The sequence below is a fragment of the Populus alba genome, chromosome 5, assembly GCF_005239225.2.
Source record: "Populus alba chromosome 5, ASM523922v2, whole genome shotgun sequence".
Lineage (NCBI taxonomy): Eukaryota > Viridiplantae > Streptophyta > Magnoliopsida > Malpighiales > Salicaceae > Populus > Populus alba.
Genome location: NC_133288.1, coordinates 10,174,807 through 10,190,530, shown reverse-complemented (window position 1 = coordinate 10,190,530; position 15,724 = coordinate 10,174,807). Strand labels below are relative to the sequence as shown.

The following is a 15,724-nucleotide window of genomic DNA, read 5'->3' as shown; positions in this document are numbered from 1 at the left end:
AACTCATTCTCATAACACGTTTTGCAAGTTTGAAGAGATAACTTTGATTGACTTAGGTTTTTTTTTTTTTCAAATTGAATGTTTTTTTTTATAATTTAATATTAAGTTAGCTGAGAATTGATTTTTGTAAAAAACAAATTTATAGAATATCTCGTTTTTATTACTTGTGACATAGGTTTGGCCAGTTTATCTAAATTTTAATTTTTTATAAATTGATATTTTTTCAATCTTGTTTTTTAAAATTGGTTGTTCGAGAATTGAGTTTTTATTTATTTATTTTATAAAAAGTTATTATAATTTTATAACTGAAATTATGAATTTTAAAGTTGATCCAAGGTTAGTCTAGATTAATTTAATATATTATATTTATAATATTAAAAAAAATGTTATCCAATATTCATCAAATTTTTATTTTATAATTAAATAATTGTTTTTATATTTTATATATATAAATGAACCGCGCCAACAATCTAGTTTCGCTCTATTTACGAAGTACCGCACACTGCCCCTTTCCTTCTCGCTGGCGCTTCCTTACGAGAAATTCTAATCGGACCTAAAAAAACCAATCCAAAAAATAAGAAATCCCTATCGATGCACGTTATTATTAATTTATTTTCACTATCCAGTTAAAACCTCGATTTCTCTATAAAACCACAAAAACCCTAGCTAGCTAGTACAGCTTCGATCCCTCCACCATGGGAGACAACAACGATGCCTTCATGCGCAACCAAAACGCCGCTGTACGCGGCACCACGAAAGGACAGAACCGCGCCAACGTTCTCCAGCTCAAACTGGTTCGATTCCATACTAGCTTTTGCTTTTTTTTTTTTTTTTTATGATTCTAATGTGAGATTTTAGGTTTTGTTTTTTAGATTTTGTTTTTTTAATTAATCGAAAACGATTACTAGTTTTGGAATTTGTGCAATATTTCTGTGGATTTGTCCATATGTCTAGCTTCATCCTTTTTAGGGTTTTAGAATCGTTAATGTGTCAGTTTTCGTTATTGATTAGGCTCTTATAAACAATAAGAATTGATTATTTTGTGGCATTTTTTAAATATTTATTCGAGGAGTTTAAACTAGTGTAATTTTGATTGTCGAAGAGAGGAAGAAAATAGAAACTTGTTTTCTCTTATTTGAGAAGGACAGGTTTTTGGATTTGTGATGGAATTTTGACAAAGAGTGTCGGAAGCAATTGAGGTTTGAGATTTTTGTTATTAGTGGGAGTGTACTGAATGTTTTGACTTTTGCAGATTGGCCAAAGTCATCCGACGGGATTAACAACAAATCTCTTGAAGCTTTTTGAGCCCCGACTTCCTCTGGAGTTTAAACCCCCGCCAGAGAAGAGAAAATGCCCACCTTATTCAGGTATCTAATCTATTGTATATTATTATTGAGAGTGATTTCTCTTGTTGGATGCTTATTTATTGGCATTTGGAGTCTTGTTTCGGATCACTGTTTTTTTTTTTTTTTTTCCAGGTATGGCTCAGTTTGTGAGTAACTTTGCGGAGCCTGGTGATCTGGAATATGCTCCGCCTATCAAAGAGGCTGAAACTCGTGTAGAATTTTCTACTTACTACATTTGTTCTATTCTTTTTTTGTGGTTTTTAATTACGATCCTCTAGTTTCTGATATTCTTACCATGTTCATTTATTTATGGTTTATGCAAGGTCCATCATTGTTTCTTATGTCCTCTGTCTTGTATCTTTCCTCGCTCTAAGCAGTTTTGTTTTATATTTTATAACTTTGAGGGTGCATTTTCATGGGCTCCAGTCACAAAGAAAGGCTAGAATTCACATGGCACGACTAGAGAAGGGTGCAGAGAAAGCTGCAGAGGAGCTCCAAAAATGTTAGTTTAACTTCCTTTCTAGTATTAATTACATGATATATGGACTTGAATTATGCAGGTTTCAAACATATTCTTGTTCTTTGTTGTCTATGCAGATGATCCTAATAATGATCCAAAATTATCAGGAGATCCCTACAAGACACTATTCGTTGCTAGGCTTGTAAGTGTTTTACTCATTCTTTGTAAATTTTATTGTTTATGATTTACTCTTTGCTCTGGTGTCTTATTTTTTTTGTTGCAGAGTTATGAGACCACCGAGAGTAAAATTAAAAGGGAGCTTGAGTCTTATGGACCAATAAAACAGGTGGGTATTTTTGAGCATACCCGTGAGGGTTTGGTAAGAGGTTATGCAGCAACTTTCTCCTTAACATGTCATGCAAAAAATCTATTTATTCTTTTCAAAATATCCCTTTCAAAAGTTTATGAACTGTGTTTTTATTTATTTCAGTTTTTTCAAATGAACAAAAAAATGGCTGGGAATGAAAATTGTCCCATGTGCACCTTTCTGTACCTGATTTGTTCGTTGAACTATAAATCAACATTAACTTGTTTGTTACTTGGTAAATTATTTTTTGAAACCATTTTCAACCGAGCTTCAACATGGTGATAGATCATAGTTTCATTTGTTTGGGAACTGCAACTAGGATATGGCACTTCTGTTGTTCCACATGTATTACAATAAAGAAAGCTAGAATACCATCCAATTGGTGGAGTGTACAAATTGGAAATAATAGCACAGTTATCACTGTCTATTTGCAACTAATGACATGGGTTTTTTCTGCTGATTCCTAGAAAACTGTACTTTCAATGTAGTTGGGTTTAGAAATCATCATGGTAATCCTTATTATTCCATGTTTTAGGTATTGTTTTAGTATCAAAGTTTTTCATCTAAGAGAGCTCTGGTAAGGTTGTTCCAGTTTGTAGGCATTATTTTAGTATTAAAGCTCTTCATATGAGATCCCTGGTAAGGGAGCTTTTGACATCACCCTACAAATGGAAAATTTTCACTTCCAAGTTTTTATTGTCCAAGTCCAAAGATCTTGCTTCTTCCTGCCAGCAAATCTGGATTTAAGTTGAGCAGAGCAGTGATGCACTGTGCCCTCTGGCCTTTATTTTCAAGCAACAAAAGGAGACTTCTGTTCTTTTTCCTGCACTGGGTAAAGCATGTTGGGAGTATTAGCATCTCGTTCTTTCTATTTGAATATGTTGTAGTGCATTTCATTGCTGCTAATTTATTTAATTTTAATTTTAATTTTTTTTGGCTTTAGAGGCTATCAAAACATATCAGGAGTTGGGAAGATGTCCTGATATTTCGTATTTTATCCATAACTATTTTTTATTTGAAACAATTTATTCCCTGGTAAGGGGATGTTAGTTTGTTCAAGAATTGGTAAAATTGCCTTGATTTATCAGTTTTTCTGCAACTCTAGCACTGGTGGTGATGCATCTCGCGATTCGAAGCCCTATGAGTAAAGGTGAGCACGGCAAATGAGGCATAACACCTGCCTGCCGTGCTATTTAGGATTTACTACTTTTAACTTTCTGTAGAGCTATCACTAAGTTATAGAGAATAAATGGTAAAATATTGTTGAAATTGTTTGAAGATCTGACTATGTTGCTGCATTTTATTTATTCTTCTTCTTTGAGATTTGCAGGTTTGCATGGTAGCTGATAAAGTGTCAAATAAACCTAGGGGCTATGCTTTCATTGAATACATGCATACACGAGACATGAAAGGTTTGGTTTGTTGTTTCGCACCTTTTATTGAATATACATTCCATGTTGTGTTTCTAACTGCTTCTTGTCCAACAGCTGCGTATAAGCAAGCTGATGGGCGGAAGCTTGATGGCAGAAGGGTACTAGTGGATGTTGAACGGGGTAGGACTGTACCAAATTGGCGACCTCGCAGACTAGGTGGTGGACTTGGAACTACCCGAGTTGGGGGTGAAGAAGTTAATCAGAGGCATCCTGGGAGGTAATTTCTCTGATTTCAGCTCATCCCACAGACATCTTGGCTTTATATGTTTATACATCTATCACCAAATATTGAAATTAAATGTCTTTCCTGTTTGTACGTACATGACTAATGGTGGCAATTGTTTAAAATAGAAATTTCAAAGCAAGGAATTACTCAGGTTCCATTTGAGCTAGGGCTATATAGTTATATGTGGTTATCATGTTCTTTGGGGTAATGCACCTTTTACATGCTTTGCTTATTTTGTTTAATATGACTGTTTTTTAGCGTGTACTGTTCACCATGTGGATTTTTATATTATTTCAAATAATGTTAAGCTTCAAAATCTGAATGCTTCTAGTCATCTTGGAGTTGATTGTTAGCATGGACAATCTAACATGCTTTCCTTTCTTTTCTCAGAGAGGTTCAGCAATCAGGAGGATTGTCTCGGTCTGAGGAGCCAAGGACACGAGAAGATCGGCACACTGAACGGTATGATTACCCTTAATTTTTCCTTACTTTCTAATTTAGTTATCACATAATGTTTTATGAAAGAGGATTTGCAAAATAGTACAACTCTTGGTTTGGTATAACATGTTCTTGTAATGGTTGGATGAGGAAGCTCACATGCTGTGTATTTACCTGAAAATCACAATGACAGTATATGGAAGGACATGTGGACCAACACAAGGGTCTTGTGGGTATGTTTTCTTTTTGTAAGTTATATGTTTGATTTATTTGGATGGTGCATCTCAGGGAGAGGGAGGTGTCTCGTGACAGGGGAAGGGACAAGGACAAAGAAAGAGAAAGGGAGAAGTCACATGAGCGCTCCCATGACAGGCCAAGGGATCGTGACCACAGAGAAGATAGGCATAACAGAGATCGTGAAAGAGAGAGAGACCGAGGCCGTGACCGTGATAGAACACGTGATCGAGGTCGGGACCGTGGCCGTGACTATGAGCGTGATCGAGAGAGGGACCATGGTCGTGATCGTGCTCGGGACAGGGAGAGGGACTATGAAGTTGGTGACCATTACCATGGGCGTTCTCATGATCGGGATGAATCGAAACATGAGAGGGATCGACATGGTGAAAGGGACAATGATCATGCCGAGCCAGAGGATGATATGGGCTGGTATGAACAACCTGAGCAGGGTCAAAAGCTGCCAGATGCAGAAGATGACCAGCATTATGATCACTACGAGCATCGCAGAAGCAGGGGACGGTATGATCACATGGATGTTCAAGGTGATCATGGCCGCAGTGATCTATATCATGGCACGAATCGCGATGGCGATCATATGGAGGAGGATGATTACCACTATGATCGTGGAACATCTGAGTCACGGGAAAATCGAAGGTTAGAGAGGTCGCCTTCCCAGGATTAGGACAACTGAGAATGTGGTCTTGCTCAAGGTCTGTTGTGCATTACTGGGGAGGTGCCATCGAGGTCTCTAGAAACCTTCACATCTTTCACACACTGAAGCAGCTTGTGCTCTCCATTATTTGGTTTAAGTTGTATGAATGTGTTTGTTCTTCTGAATAGTTTCTAGCCTCTGCTTTGTAGTATCGCTGATGGATTATAATTTTTACATGCTAGTTTCTGGACAATAAACTTTTTTGTTTGCGTACTTTTGTGCCTATATCTGAAACGAATCAAGAATACTGCTGGTTTTTTTCAATTTTTTTTTTAATGTGTTTCAAATATGCAGATTGGTCACAACATCAATCTTCAATCTCCTCCACTGTATTTCACCCTCCTCTTCTTTAGCCGAGTGTACTTCCATCTCTTAATCATCTTCAAGGTGGCCTTTTGAAGTTGTAAAATTTAAGGTGTGAAAATAATCTCAAGTGCCAGATTTTGGATAAATTTCATCCTTGAATATCATCAGGAGCGACTTTTCAATGTGTTTTTAACTTGCAAGATGGCGTCAGATCCTGTTATGATTCCACAATTGTCTTGGCACAGGACATCCTGTCGAGATCTCAATGTTTTAATCCAAAAAGAAAGCTGAGCTTCCAGACAGAAACACTTGATCCAGTCTCTACTAGGTACATGATACAGGTATAGTATATCAATGTGTTCAATAGGCACGTTGGTAATAAAATAAAAACAACTCTTGTGCTTACCGGTTCATTATAGCTTTCTCTAACTCATCCAACTTTGCAACCAAATAACACCATTTTTCTCCAGTGTTGCCGACTCAAACATCGCTTGAAGATATCTGTCCAACTTCCTTCAACACTCTCCCACATGAGACTACCCAACTGGAGACTGCTGCAACTTAGAAACACAAAATTAACCACCTCAGCTTTACACAGGTGTTACGCCGGATCACCCACTTTGCGCCACAACTTTTTTCCTGCATTTTTTTTTTTTATTTCTTTCACTATTTAAACCGAATTGCACTCCCGTATTTCTCTGATATAAAAAAGGATACGAAAAAAAAAAAACACATATTCCATGATCTTTGATAATCTCTGTGTATGGCACACTGTTGTGTCTGGGTGTATTGAAACAAATGACAATGCCTTTTTCTTCTTTTACATGGGAGGATTCAAAAATTATTCGGCTTACAATCCAACAAAAACATCCTCAAAATGCGTAGTATTAAACATGTGTATTTTTACTTTAATTTTTTATGAGATTAATTTCTCATTGCAAGCTTAGGGGGGTGGAATAATACTTTTTACTTTATATTTGCTTAGTGTATTTTCACTTTCGATCATGTGTATTTTCAGTTTTTTTTTCTTTTTTAAAAAACACAGTGCAATTGCTAAAGTGTCCTTCCAAGCAAAAAAATATATAATTTGCATTAGAGGGTTTTTAGTCTTTTTGTATTTTTTTTGTTTATATGGTGAGGGACATTATGATCTTTTAATAAATTAAAAAATAAAAAGAGAAAAGTTCATGGAGCGTTTAATGCACGATTTAGTGAGTTGGAGGAGCTCACACCCTTCAAGCAACGCATGTGGGCTCCTTCAATGGACAAACACCGTCATTTGTCGTATCCTATTTTCACGGTGGATGGGTGCATGTCGAGAGTAGTGTGGTCTCGATAAACTTTTTTTCTTTTTTTTTCTTTCTTCTACTTGATAAAACATAAAGGTATTTTTCAATTTGTTTTTCATATCCAATTTAGTCCTTATTCTTTTAATTTCTATTTGATTTTTTTTTTATCCTTTTTGATTAATTTGTTTCTTCAATTTAGTCCCTCATCACTTGGTTTAATATTAGTTTTTATTAATTTTGATCCTCATTCTTTGAATTGTTATTTATATGTCTTTTAATTATTATATTCATCATCAATTCTATCTTTATTATTTTGATTACTATTTGATTTTTTTATATTGTTTTGATAGTTTTTTTCTTCAATTAGTCCCTCATCACTTCGGTTTCATTTTATTTATGTATCAAATTTGATTTTTATTCTTTTAATATTTATTTATTTTTTTCTTTTTTATCCTTTTTTAATTGAATTGTGTTTTCAATTTCATTATTTAGTGTTTGATTTTGATTTATTTTTATGTTGGATTTTGTCCTTCTTCTATTAATTGCTATTTTTTTTTTGTTTTAAATCCTAGTTTATTGTTTTTTCTTTCAATTTCATCACTCAATATTTTTTTATTGAGTTTTGGGCTTGGAAAAAGGTTGAGGATTTCAAATATTAACACAGGTTGACTTCACTTTTTTTTTTAAAAAAAAAAAAGTTTTTTTTTTAATTTTTTTCCCTAATCTCATCCTTAAATGCTTGATATATTAGGATTTAGTCTTCGTGTTTTTTTCCTGTCTACAAAGTTATCTCAATCATATGTCCATGGTCAAGGAGTTAACAAGTTAACCCAAATTGACTTAGATTTATTTTTCATTGCTTTTTTTGAATTATTTTTGTTTCAGTTACGTCTTTCGACATTGAATTGTTTAATAATTGAGCATCATTATTTTATTTAGTTTACTTTCAATGGGGCTGTCCTGGTAATCACAACTGGGTTGCAGATTTAACATGTTAACCTAGTTGGGCTCTAATCATCTTTTTAAATCTTTTTTTCATTATCAATTTTTTTGTTAGTTTATTTTATTTTCATTGAATTTTTTATTTCATGTCATCAAAATTATACAATCTTATTAAATTCAATCAAGTTAATGACCTCTGTCTCAGTTTTTTTTTTTGAAACACTTATTTTACCTTAATATTTTTTGTGATGAAAAAATACAGAACAGTGTACGGCGTAGCGTGAGCCATCTATCTAATAACATCATGCTGATACATTACTTTTACTAAACATCAAAACCATAGTTATTAAACCCGGATAAGCTCAGTGGGTCGACCCGATGGCTAGACCGGTCCGAGTAACAAAAAAGACCAGGATAAGCAAAAGCCTAGAAAAAACCCGCAAGGTTGGCCCATAACTCGAGCAACCCAAAAACCCGGTTAAGATCTTTTGTTTATATATATATATATAGTGTGTGTGTGTGTGTGTGTGTATTAACCCTTTTCAAAGTTTACTGTATAAATACTAGAAGAATGTTTTATATTTTAATGTGAGATAAAAAAACCTTTTGAAATAATCTTTTTAAACTTTATTATTTATAACATATATTCACTTAGATTTTTTTTAAAAAAATTTTCATATGAAATATTAAAATTTTAAATATTTTTTTAATTTTTTCAGGTTAATTCGGGTCAACCCGTGTAACTTGGGACCCGGTTCCTTGACCGGGTCAACCCCTAGGTTGGGTATGATAACTATGATCAAAACTCATCACATTATACTATATTTTAAAATGCGTGGAAAAATCATTGTGCTGGTAATGTGTATATAGAATATTTGTATTATGGATCACACTGTAGATGCTTAGAGGACCATAGAGGGCGTTACTTTTTTTTTTTTTTTTATTTCAAAGGTTGCTGGTGTTTGTTGTGTCAAGGTATGACCACCTGACCCAAGGCTATTGGGTCTGGCGGGGTTGGGAGGGATAAAGTCTTTGCACTATAAACATAAATTGTTTGCACTGTGAATCACATTGTAGATGTTCAAATGGATCATAAGAGATATCTTTTTTATTTTTTTATTTTCAAAAAATTATTGGGTCTGAGTAGACCGTTTAACCTAAGTCTCTAGGATTTGACATTAATAGGAGTGTTTAGCTTAGTTGTCTTATCCAAAACACTTAAAAATATTTTTAATATTTTTTAATATTTTTAAAAAAATTATTATTGAATTGTTTCACAACGTGGAAAAATATGCTAGAAACTATTCAAAACAGGTTGAACAATTCCTATTACGCAGGTCATCTTTGTAGATATACCAGGCCTTAAAAGTGAAAGAAAACAAAAAATAACCGCATATGTTTGTTACATTACGATTCATAGGTTTCACATTGCCTTGAACCTTTTGCATTCGTAATATTTTTAAAGGACCAGTGGATTTAAAATCTTTTGCTAATTGGCAAAGTAAGGGAGGCCAAGTACAGCACTGGAAGAAGGAAGCTCCGAGGATAATTAATGCAGTACTAGATGGTTTACATTGAGAGCTACGATACTATTTTATTTTTTATTTTAAAAATATTTTAAATTAATATATTTTATTTATTTATTTTTAGATAATTTTGAATATACTAATATTAAAATAATTTTTTTAAAATAAAAAAATGTGCAAATACTTTAAAACTATATTCCAAGTGAAAAAAATTGCATATCATGTTTTTCTTAGTAGTAAGAAAACTTAATAAAATATCAAAATACACTTTCTTTTTATTGTTTTAAAATATTAAAACCGCCGGTATGGAATTAATCTAAGTTAATTTATTTTAGATCATAAACTCAGCTTAATTTAATTACTTTATTTTTTTTAAAAAATCATTTTTTATTTAATTATATAATAATGTGAAAGAATAAAATTATAAAAATAAAAAAAATATATATAAAAAAATTATTTCAATCCATAATATTGTGCGCAGACAAAGAACGTTTTCCCACGACTTTAGGTTCATTGTAATGATCTCAAGAAAAATATGCTTATGGAGACAAATTGGCTAGCAAGTGCCCTTATATGAATAGTCTAGTTCCTAGCTAAATTTGCATGACATAACCAAATTTGAATCCAATAATGGGAATTTAAAAGACAACCTATTAATGAGCAGGAGAATATCAACATCACAAAGAGAGAGACGTTCGATGATTTTGTTTGGAAGTGTAAGGGATCAAAATTCGTGAAAGAAAAGCCCAAGAAACATTCATGGGATATGAAGCTTCTTAGGCATGGTGTCCTTGCTGACTGCTGCGACTAACTTAAGTTTACACTGGTGCTCAAAAGTTCCGTACCGCTTTGTTGTTTCTGAGAAGTTTCACAGGAATCCCGTTAACTTGTTTTTTCTTTCCTCTTCATATTTAATTCTATGGTGTTGGAGGCAAGAACGAAGAAGATGTGGTTTGCATAAGGTTACAGAGCATCAGTTTTCAAGTCCAGCACAAATTTACCTGTCATGGAAGTGATTTATCACGAGAGATTAGAATTCTTGCACTGATTAAGGGGGCATGAGCACTGTAATAATCCCTTTGAGTTTGGAGCTCAAATATCAACCTGTGTTTTAACCTAAGCTTCCACGAACTTGCAAAGACACAGCAAATTGTCGGTGATGCAAATAAATCAATCCGTGCTTTTGACCTTCTGAGTAATTTTATATTAGTTGAACTTTGTGCTCAGAATAATTGCGCCGAGAGTCACACACCGTTTGATGGATGTAAAATGTTATGACAATTGATTCGACCCGTAGGATTCGATCCACCATGAAGTTTTCTTTCTTGCTTTCACATCATGTTTTATCTGGTACTGGTAATTTGAAAAAGAAATCCTGCTACTGATTGAAGTTAAATCATGAAATAGGCCAAAAATGGTATGATAAATTTCAAGGATAATACAAGCTGGGATTTACGTTTCTCCCTTCTGGGAATTTTAATAAATAGGTTTACTAAAGTAAGGTGAAAGAAGGGAAATGAATAAAATGCTAAAATCATTTTAATAATATAAAACAAAATTGGAAAAAGGCAATCCGGACCACAGATAGAGGAAAACGAAGGCGAATATATAAGTAGGTGCTGAAGTAGGTGCTGTTCTCACACAGAGAAGCATATGAGAAATTAGTAGCCAAATTCACAGCACAAAAATTGTTGAGATTGAGTCTTAAACACTTTCTTTCTTCAGGCTTCCTCATTCTTGGACAATCCTAGATGGCTAAAATTAAGCTGAACCAGAGAGCTCTAGCAACTACAGCAATGCTAACATGTTTGATATTTCTGGTTCAAGTCTTGATGACCAACATGGCCAGTGCAGAGAGACTGTTGAAAGATAAAGAACCAGAAGCCTCGGCTGGGAAAGAAATGAGCCCTGGTTATATAGTAAAAGTTCTTCATTTTTTATTTCAAGGTGGAAAGTCTTCTTATGAGCCTGTTTGGCCTGTGAGTTATCGTTAGATTGTTACTTTTGTTAACCACTATTATCATATTCTATATACCATGCTTTGTTTTGACAGTACATTTTTGTTTGAGCAGGATATGAAGTTTGACTGGAGAATTGTTGTAGGAACAATAGTAGGATTCCTTGGGGCAGCTTTGGGTAGCGTTGGAGGAGTTGGAGGTGGTGGGATATTTGTACCGATGCTCACCTTGATCATTGGTTTCGACCCGAAATCTTCCACTGCCATTTCCAAGTGTAAGTATATAGACAACTGCAATTTCTAACTCTGTCAGTGCTCAATAAATATGTTAATAATTCTGGCTTTCTGAATGCAGGTATGATCATGGGGGCATCAGGAGCAACTGTATATTACAACCTGAGACTTAGGCACCCAACACTGGACATGCCTCTAATAGACTATGACCTGACACTGCTGTTTCAGCCTATGCTCATGCTTGGAATCAGCATTGGAGTTGCCTTCAGTGTCATGTTTGCTGATTGGATGGTCACAGTTCTGCTTATTATTCTCTTCTTAGGTAAAACAAATACGGAAATGTTTCACATCATGCATTTCCATTATAGTTTACATTACAGAAAGAGGAATTAGAACACAGCTTAGAATGCATGACCATTCCATTTGCAATTCAGTGCTGTTAATGCTTGATTACTGAAACTAAATCATCCATTAAAAAGAATTAAATTTCCCTGTTAAAAAGATGATGTATATTTCTTCTGATAAAAGAAACTGATGCGAGCCACCATAAAAATTGTCAATGGCAGGTACTTCTACTAAAGCTTTATTCAAAGGGATAGATACATGGAAGAAAGAGACTATGGTGAAGAAGGTAAGGTTTTCTACTTGCTAACTCCTGAGATTATCGTGGCTTTTCTTCTTCTTTTTCTGGCTTAATTTTGGATTCTCATTAACACTTAGGATGCAGCCAAGCAGTTGGAATCAGAGTCCAAACCAGAAGGTTAGTGCCTGTGTTTTCCCTCCATGAAAAAATCCAAACCAAAAGATTAAGATGCTTAGTTCATCGAATTCATTAAAGAAAGATTACTTGTCAATGGGAAATTTATATGTAAGGTCTAAGCTGATGGAAAGATACTAGCCTTGGAAAAATTAAATGACACATTAGGTGATGTCAATTGTTGAAAGTCAATCAGGGTCATTATACATTGAAAACATAAGCAATCGATCTTATAAAAGTATCAACCTTGTATTCAAGGATCTGAAAAACATTTAAGATTTTTGTGATCCAATATATGTATTATATGCCAATTTATTATTTGACTAACAGCCTATTGTCCAAAAAAGGGCATTTTCAACCGGAAGTAAGCAGCAGAAGTTATCATTAAACTTAAAGAATGTTGTATCCATTCTATAGAAAAGCTCAAAATCCTTCTTCAAGAACAGTACAACAGCAGGCCAGTAAATCAATGAATTCTACTCATGAAAAAAGTTTCTGGAGAGACTGAAAAAGGGTTTCTGTTAAAATTGATCATTTGCAGATGGCGCTGAAGAAGATTACAAACCACTTCCAAGTGGTCCAGTTGTTTTACCAGACGATGAGGTGAGATCGAGAATGCTACTCATTTGTAATGTAAATGCTGTTTCCAAGAGTCTAAATTACAAATGTATTCTTCTTTCGTTGTCGTAATCAGGTCCCTTTACGAGAAAACATTTACTGGAAAGAGGTGGCACTGCTTTTCTATGTCTGGGCGGGATTTCTTGTTGTTCAAATTGTTCAGGTAAGCTCTGGTAACATAAGTCGACTAGTCTTTACCAGGCCTTGGAAAAGTCTCATATATTTATAATTCTGTGGTGCTGGGACACTGTTAGACTTGGAAAAAACCTATTCAGTGAAGATTTCTAAAAAGAAAAGAATCATGCAGATGAGGATCTGACCTTCTAACCTGTTTACAAGTTGAATTTTTGAGCATCATAACGAAATTGCCTCATATTTATTGATTATGTTATCTTTATGTATCTCTATGCAGACATATTTTCCAACCTGCTCAGTCACGTACTGGATCCTGAACTCATTGCAGGTAAAATGAAAATATGGATAATTTCTTTCACAGAATCACCTTCGACATTCGTAAACAAGCACTGACAAAATGATCCAAACATAATTTTTTAGCTAAAATGACCTGAAAACCTAGTAATCCTAGTCTATAAGGCCATAGCAAATCAAAATCTAGATTTAGCTTCTTACTTTGAGCCTATAGGCAATCCAAGGAGAACCAAGAATCCATCTATCTATAATTCATAAAATAAAATGGATTGGAAATATTGCAACCCTGCTGCTAATATGCTATCTTTAATTGATTTCCATATAATGTGGAGATACATATCTGCACACGAATTCTGGAAACAATCCTCTATAGCTATACTTTACTGGCAGCTCATCATCGGGGCGGGCACTTGAACCCAGAAAGCTTGCGGAGCCCCTGTCGAAAACATACTATACTGTTGTGTTTCTGGGAATAGAAACAGTTGAACCAGATAATTTCACATCATACAGGTACCAATTGCTGCCTCAGTTACGCTTTTCGAAGCCATATGCTTGTGCAAAGGGACCAGAGTGATAGCATCCAAAGGGAAGGAAATCACAAACTGGAAGTTACATCAGATTCTACTGTACTGTTCGTGTGGAATAATTGCTGGAATGGTGGGTGGACTGCTTGGTCTAGGAGGCGGCTTCATCTTGGGACCTCTTTTTCTCGAATTAGGAATTCCTCCTCAGGTAAAGTACTTGACTGCTTTCATGCATCTACTATATCACTAAAAATCCAGAATCCAAGAGAGTTTATGGTAAGAAACAGGCACGAGCTTCTTGAAGCACAAAAACATCAGTAGTCAAACCAAGATGTTAAATTTTGTTGCAATCCCCCCTGCTGTGCGCCATTGAAGTGATCATTCACGAGCCTCAAAATCCGTCAGTTTTTTTGTTCCTTTCTGCAGGTAGCAAGTGCAACATCAACCTTTGCAATGGCATTCTCATCTTCAATGTCAGTCGTAGAGTATTACCTCCTCAACCGTTTCCCTGTCCCATATGGTATGTAGAAGCAAGCAATGTACATAGATATCAACTCCAAATCATTCAAGCTAACCCTTCTGTATTTCTTTTTCTGATTCTTTGCTGCAGCTGCTTACTTTGCTTTAGTTGCAACGATTTCTGCCTTTGTTGGCCAGCATGTGGTTAGAAAGATAATTGCTTTTCTTGGAAGAGCATCGTTAATTATTTTCATACTGGCTTTGACAATTTTTGTGAGCGCAGTCAGCTTAGGTGCTCAAGTCTCCCCTCCATCTCATGATCTCGACAAAACCCTATTTCATTTCTTTATCTCCTGAGACTCATTTTCACGGCCACTATTTGCTGCAGGTGGAGTGGGCATAGCAAACATGGTTGAGAAGCTGGAGAACGAAGAGTACATGGGGTTTGAAAATCTTTGTCACCAATCTTAGCTTCATTTTGCATTAGAATATTATAGGAAGTGGGATTTCTCAGCAGGGGACTACAGCTTATGAATCCACACTACGATCAGTTTCACTTTACCTTCAATTTCTCCATTCGTTATTTTCAAGTGAAGATTATGGATTGATATATATATTATTTTCAATTTCTCCATTCGGGATATAGAACTTGATCCCTCCATGCCATCTTATTTCTTGTTATTTTGAGTATATTTATATCTTTACCTTTTATTTTCAATAAAGTGTTGTTATATCCGATTTATTTTTCAACATGTTATCTACTAATTTGATTAAAAAAGAAGAAGTATCAGCACTCAAATAATAAAAAATTATTGAAATTAATTATTAAGTGATTGATTTGTACTATCACTCTATGTCGTGCCATGCATTTTTTAAATTAATTATTACTTAATTAGGTATATCACACCCTTAAGCTAGGAAGTAGATGTGTAGATAAATAATTTTGTTCAGTAATTGATATTATTGAAAGAACTAATATTTTGTTAAAATTAACCAAAAATAAAAAAAAAATAACAATCAAATAACCAAAAATAAAAAAGATAACAACCTTAAGATTAGCAATTTTATTTTTTTTTCTTAAGTTTAGGAATTCTTAAAATAAATCTATGATTATTGATTAAGATTCTTTTCCTCTTCAAGGCAGCTCTAATACCAGTATAAATATGATTGTTTAACTTGCATTTTAGAACAACATATCATACTTTTATTTTTATAAATAAAATTATGAATTATGGTTTTGTAAGACAATCTTATTTGGCTTCAATTTTGTTTTTCTAGACTATTGTCTTCTTGTTTATGTTTTCATTTGTGTTAGTTGGTATTAAAGCCCAATGATTCTAATGGTTATTTGCTTGTTGTGTGCTGGAATAATCATGACTATAAGAGGTAATAGAACATGACGTGCTCATGTAGAAGAGGATGGGAAGGTTCTTCGTTGAGAAAGAGATGTTCAAAAATTGGTGA

At 34.3% G+C, this 15,724-nt stretch overlaps 2 protein-coding genes across 2 annotated transcripts; both read left to right on the top strand.

The window, feature by feature from the left end:
- Positions 1-476: 476 nt before the first annotated feature.
- Positions 477-5,432, top strand: LOC118029799 (U1 small nuclear ribonucleoprotein 70 kDa). The gene is made up of 10 exons (XM_035033733.2): positions 477-794; positions 1,253-1,367; positions 1,479-1,558; positions 1,773-1,848; positions 1,944-2,008; positions 2,090-2,152; positions 3,504-3,585; positions 3,661-3,823; positions 4,223-4,294; positions 4,559-5,432. The coding sequence occupies exons 1-10, from the start codon at positions 696-698 to the stop codon at positions 5,187-5,189; spliced, it is 1,446 nt and encodes a 481-aa protein (XP_034889624.1). The 5' UTR covers positions 477-695; the 3' UTR covers positions 5,190-5,432.
- Positions 5,433-10,890: 5,458 nt separating this feature from the next.
- On the top strand, positions 10,891-14,896 carry LOC118029813 (sulfite exporter TauE/SafE family protein 3). The gene is made up of 12 exons (XM_035033752.2): positions 10,891-11,261; positions 11,355-11,514; positions 11,595-11,795; positions 12,040-12,104; positions 12,194-12,233; positions 12,772-12,833; positions 12,925-13,011; positions 13,261-13,311; positions 13,788-14,009; positions 14,228-14,321; positions 14,412-14,552; positions 14,649-14,896. The coding sequence occupies exons 1-12, from the start codon at positions 11,034-11,036 to the stop codon at positions 14,729-14,731; spliced, it is 1,434 nt and encodes a 477-aa protein (XP_034889643.1). The 5' UTR covers positions 10,891-11,033; the 3' UTR covers positions 14,732-14,896.
- The last annotated feature ends 828 nt before the right edge of the window (positions 14,897-15,724 follow it).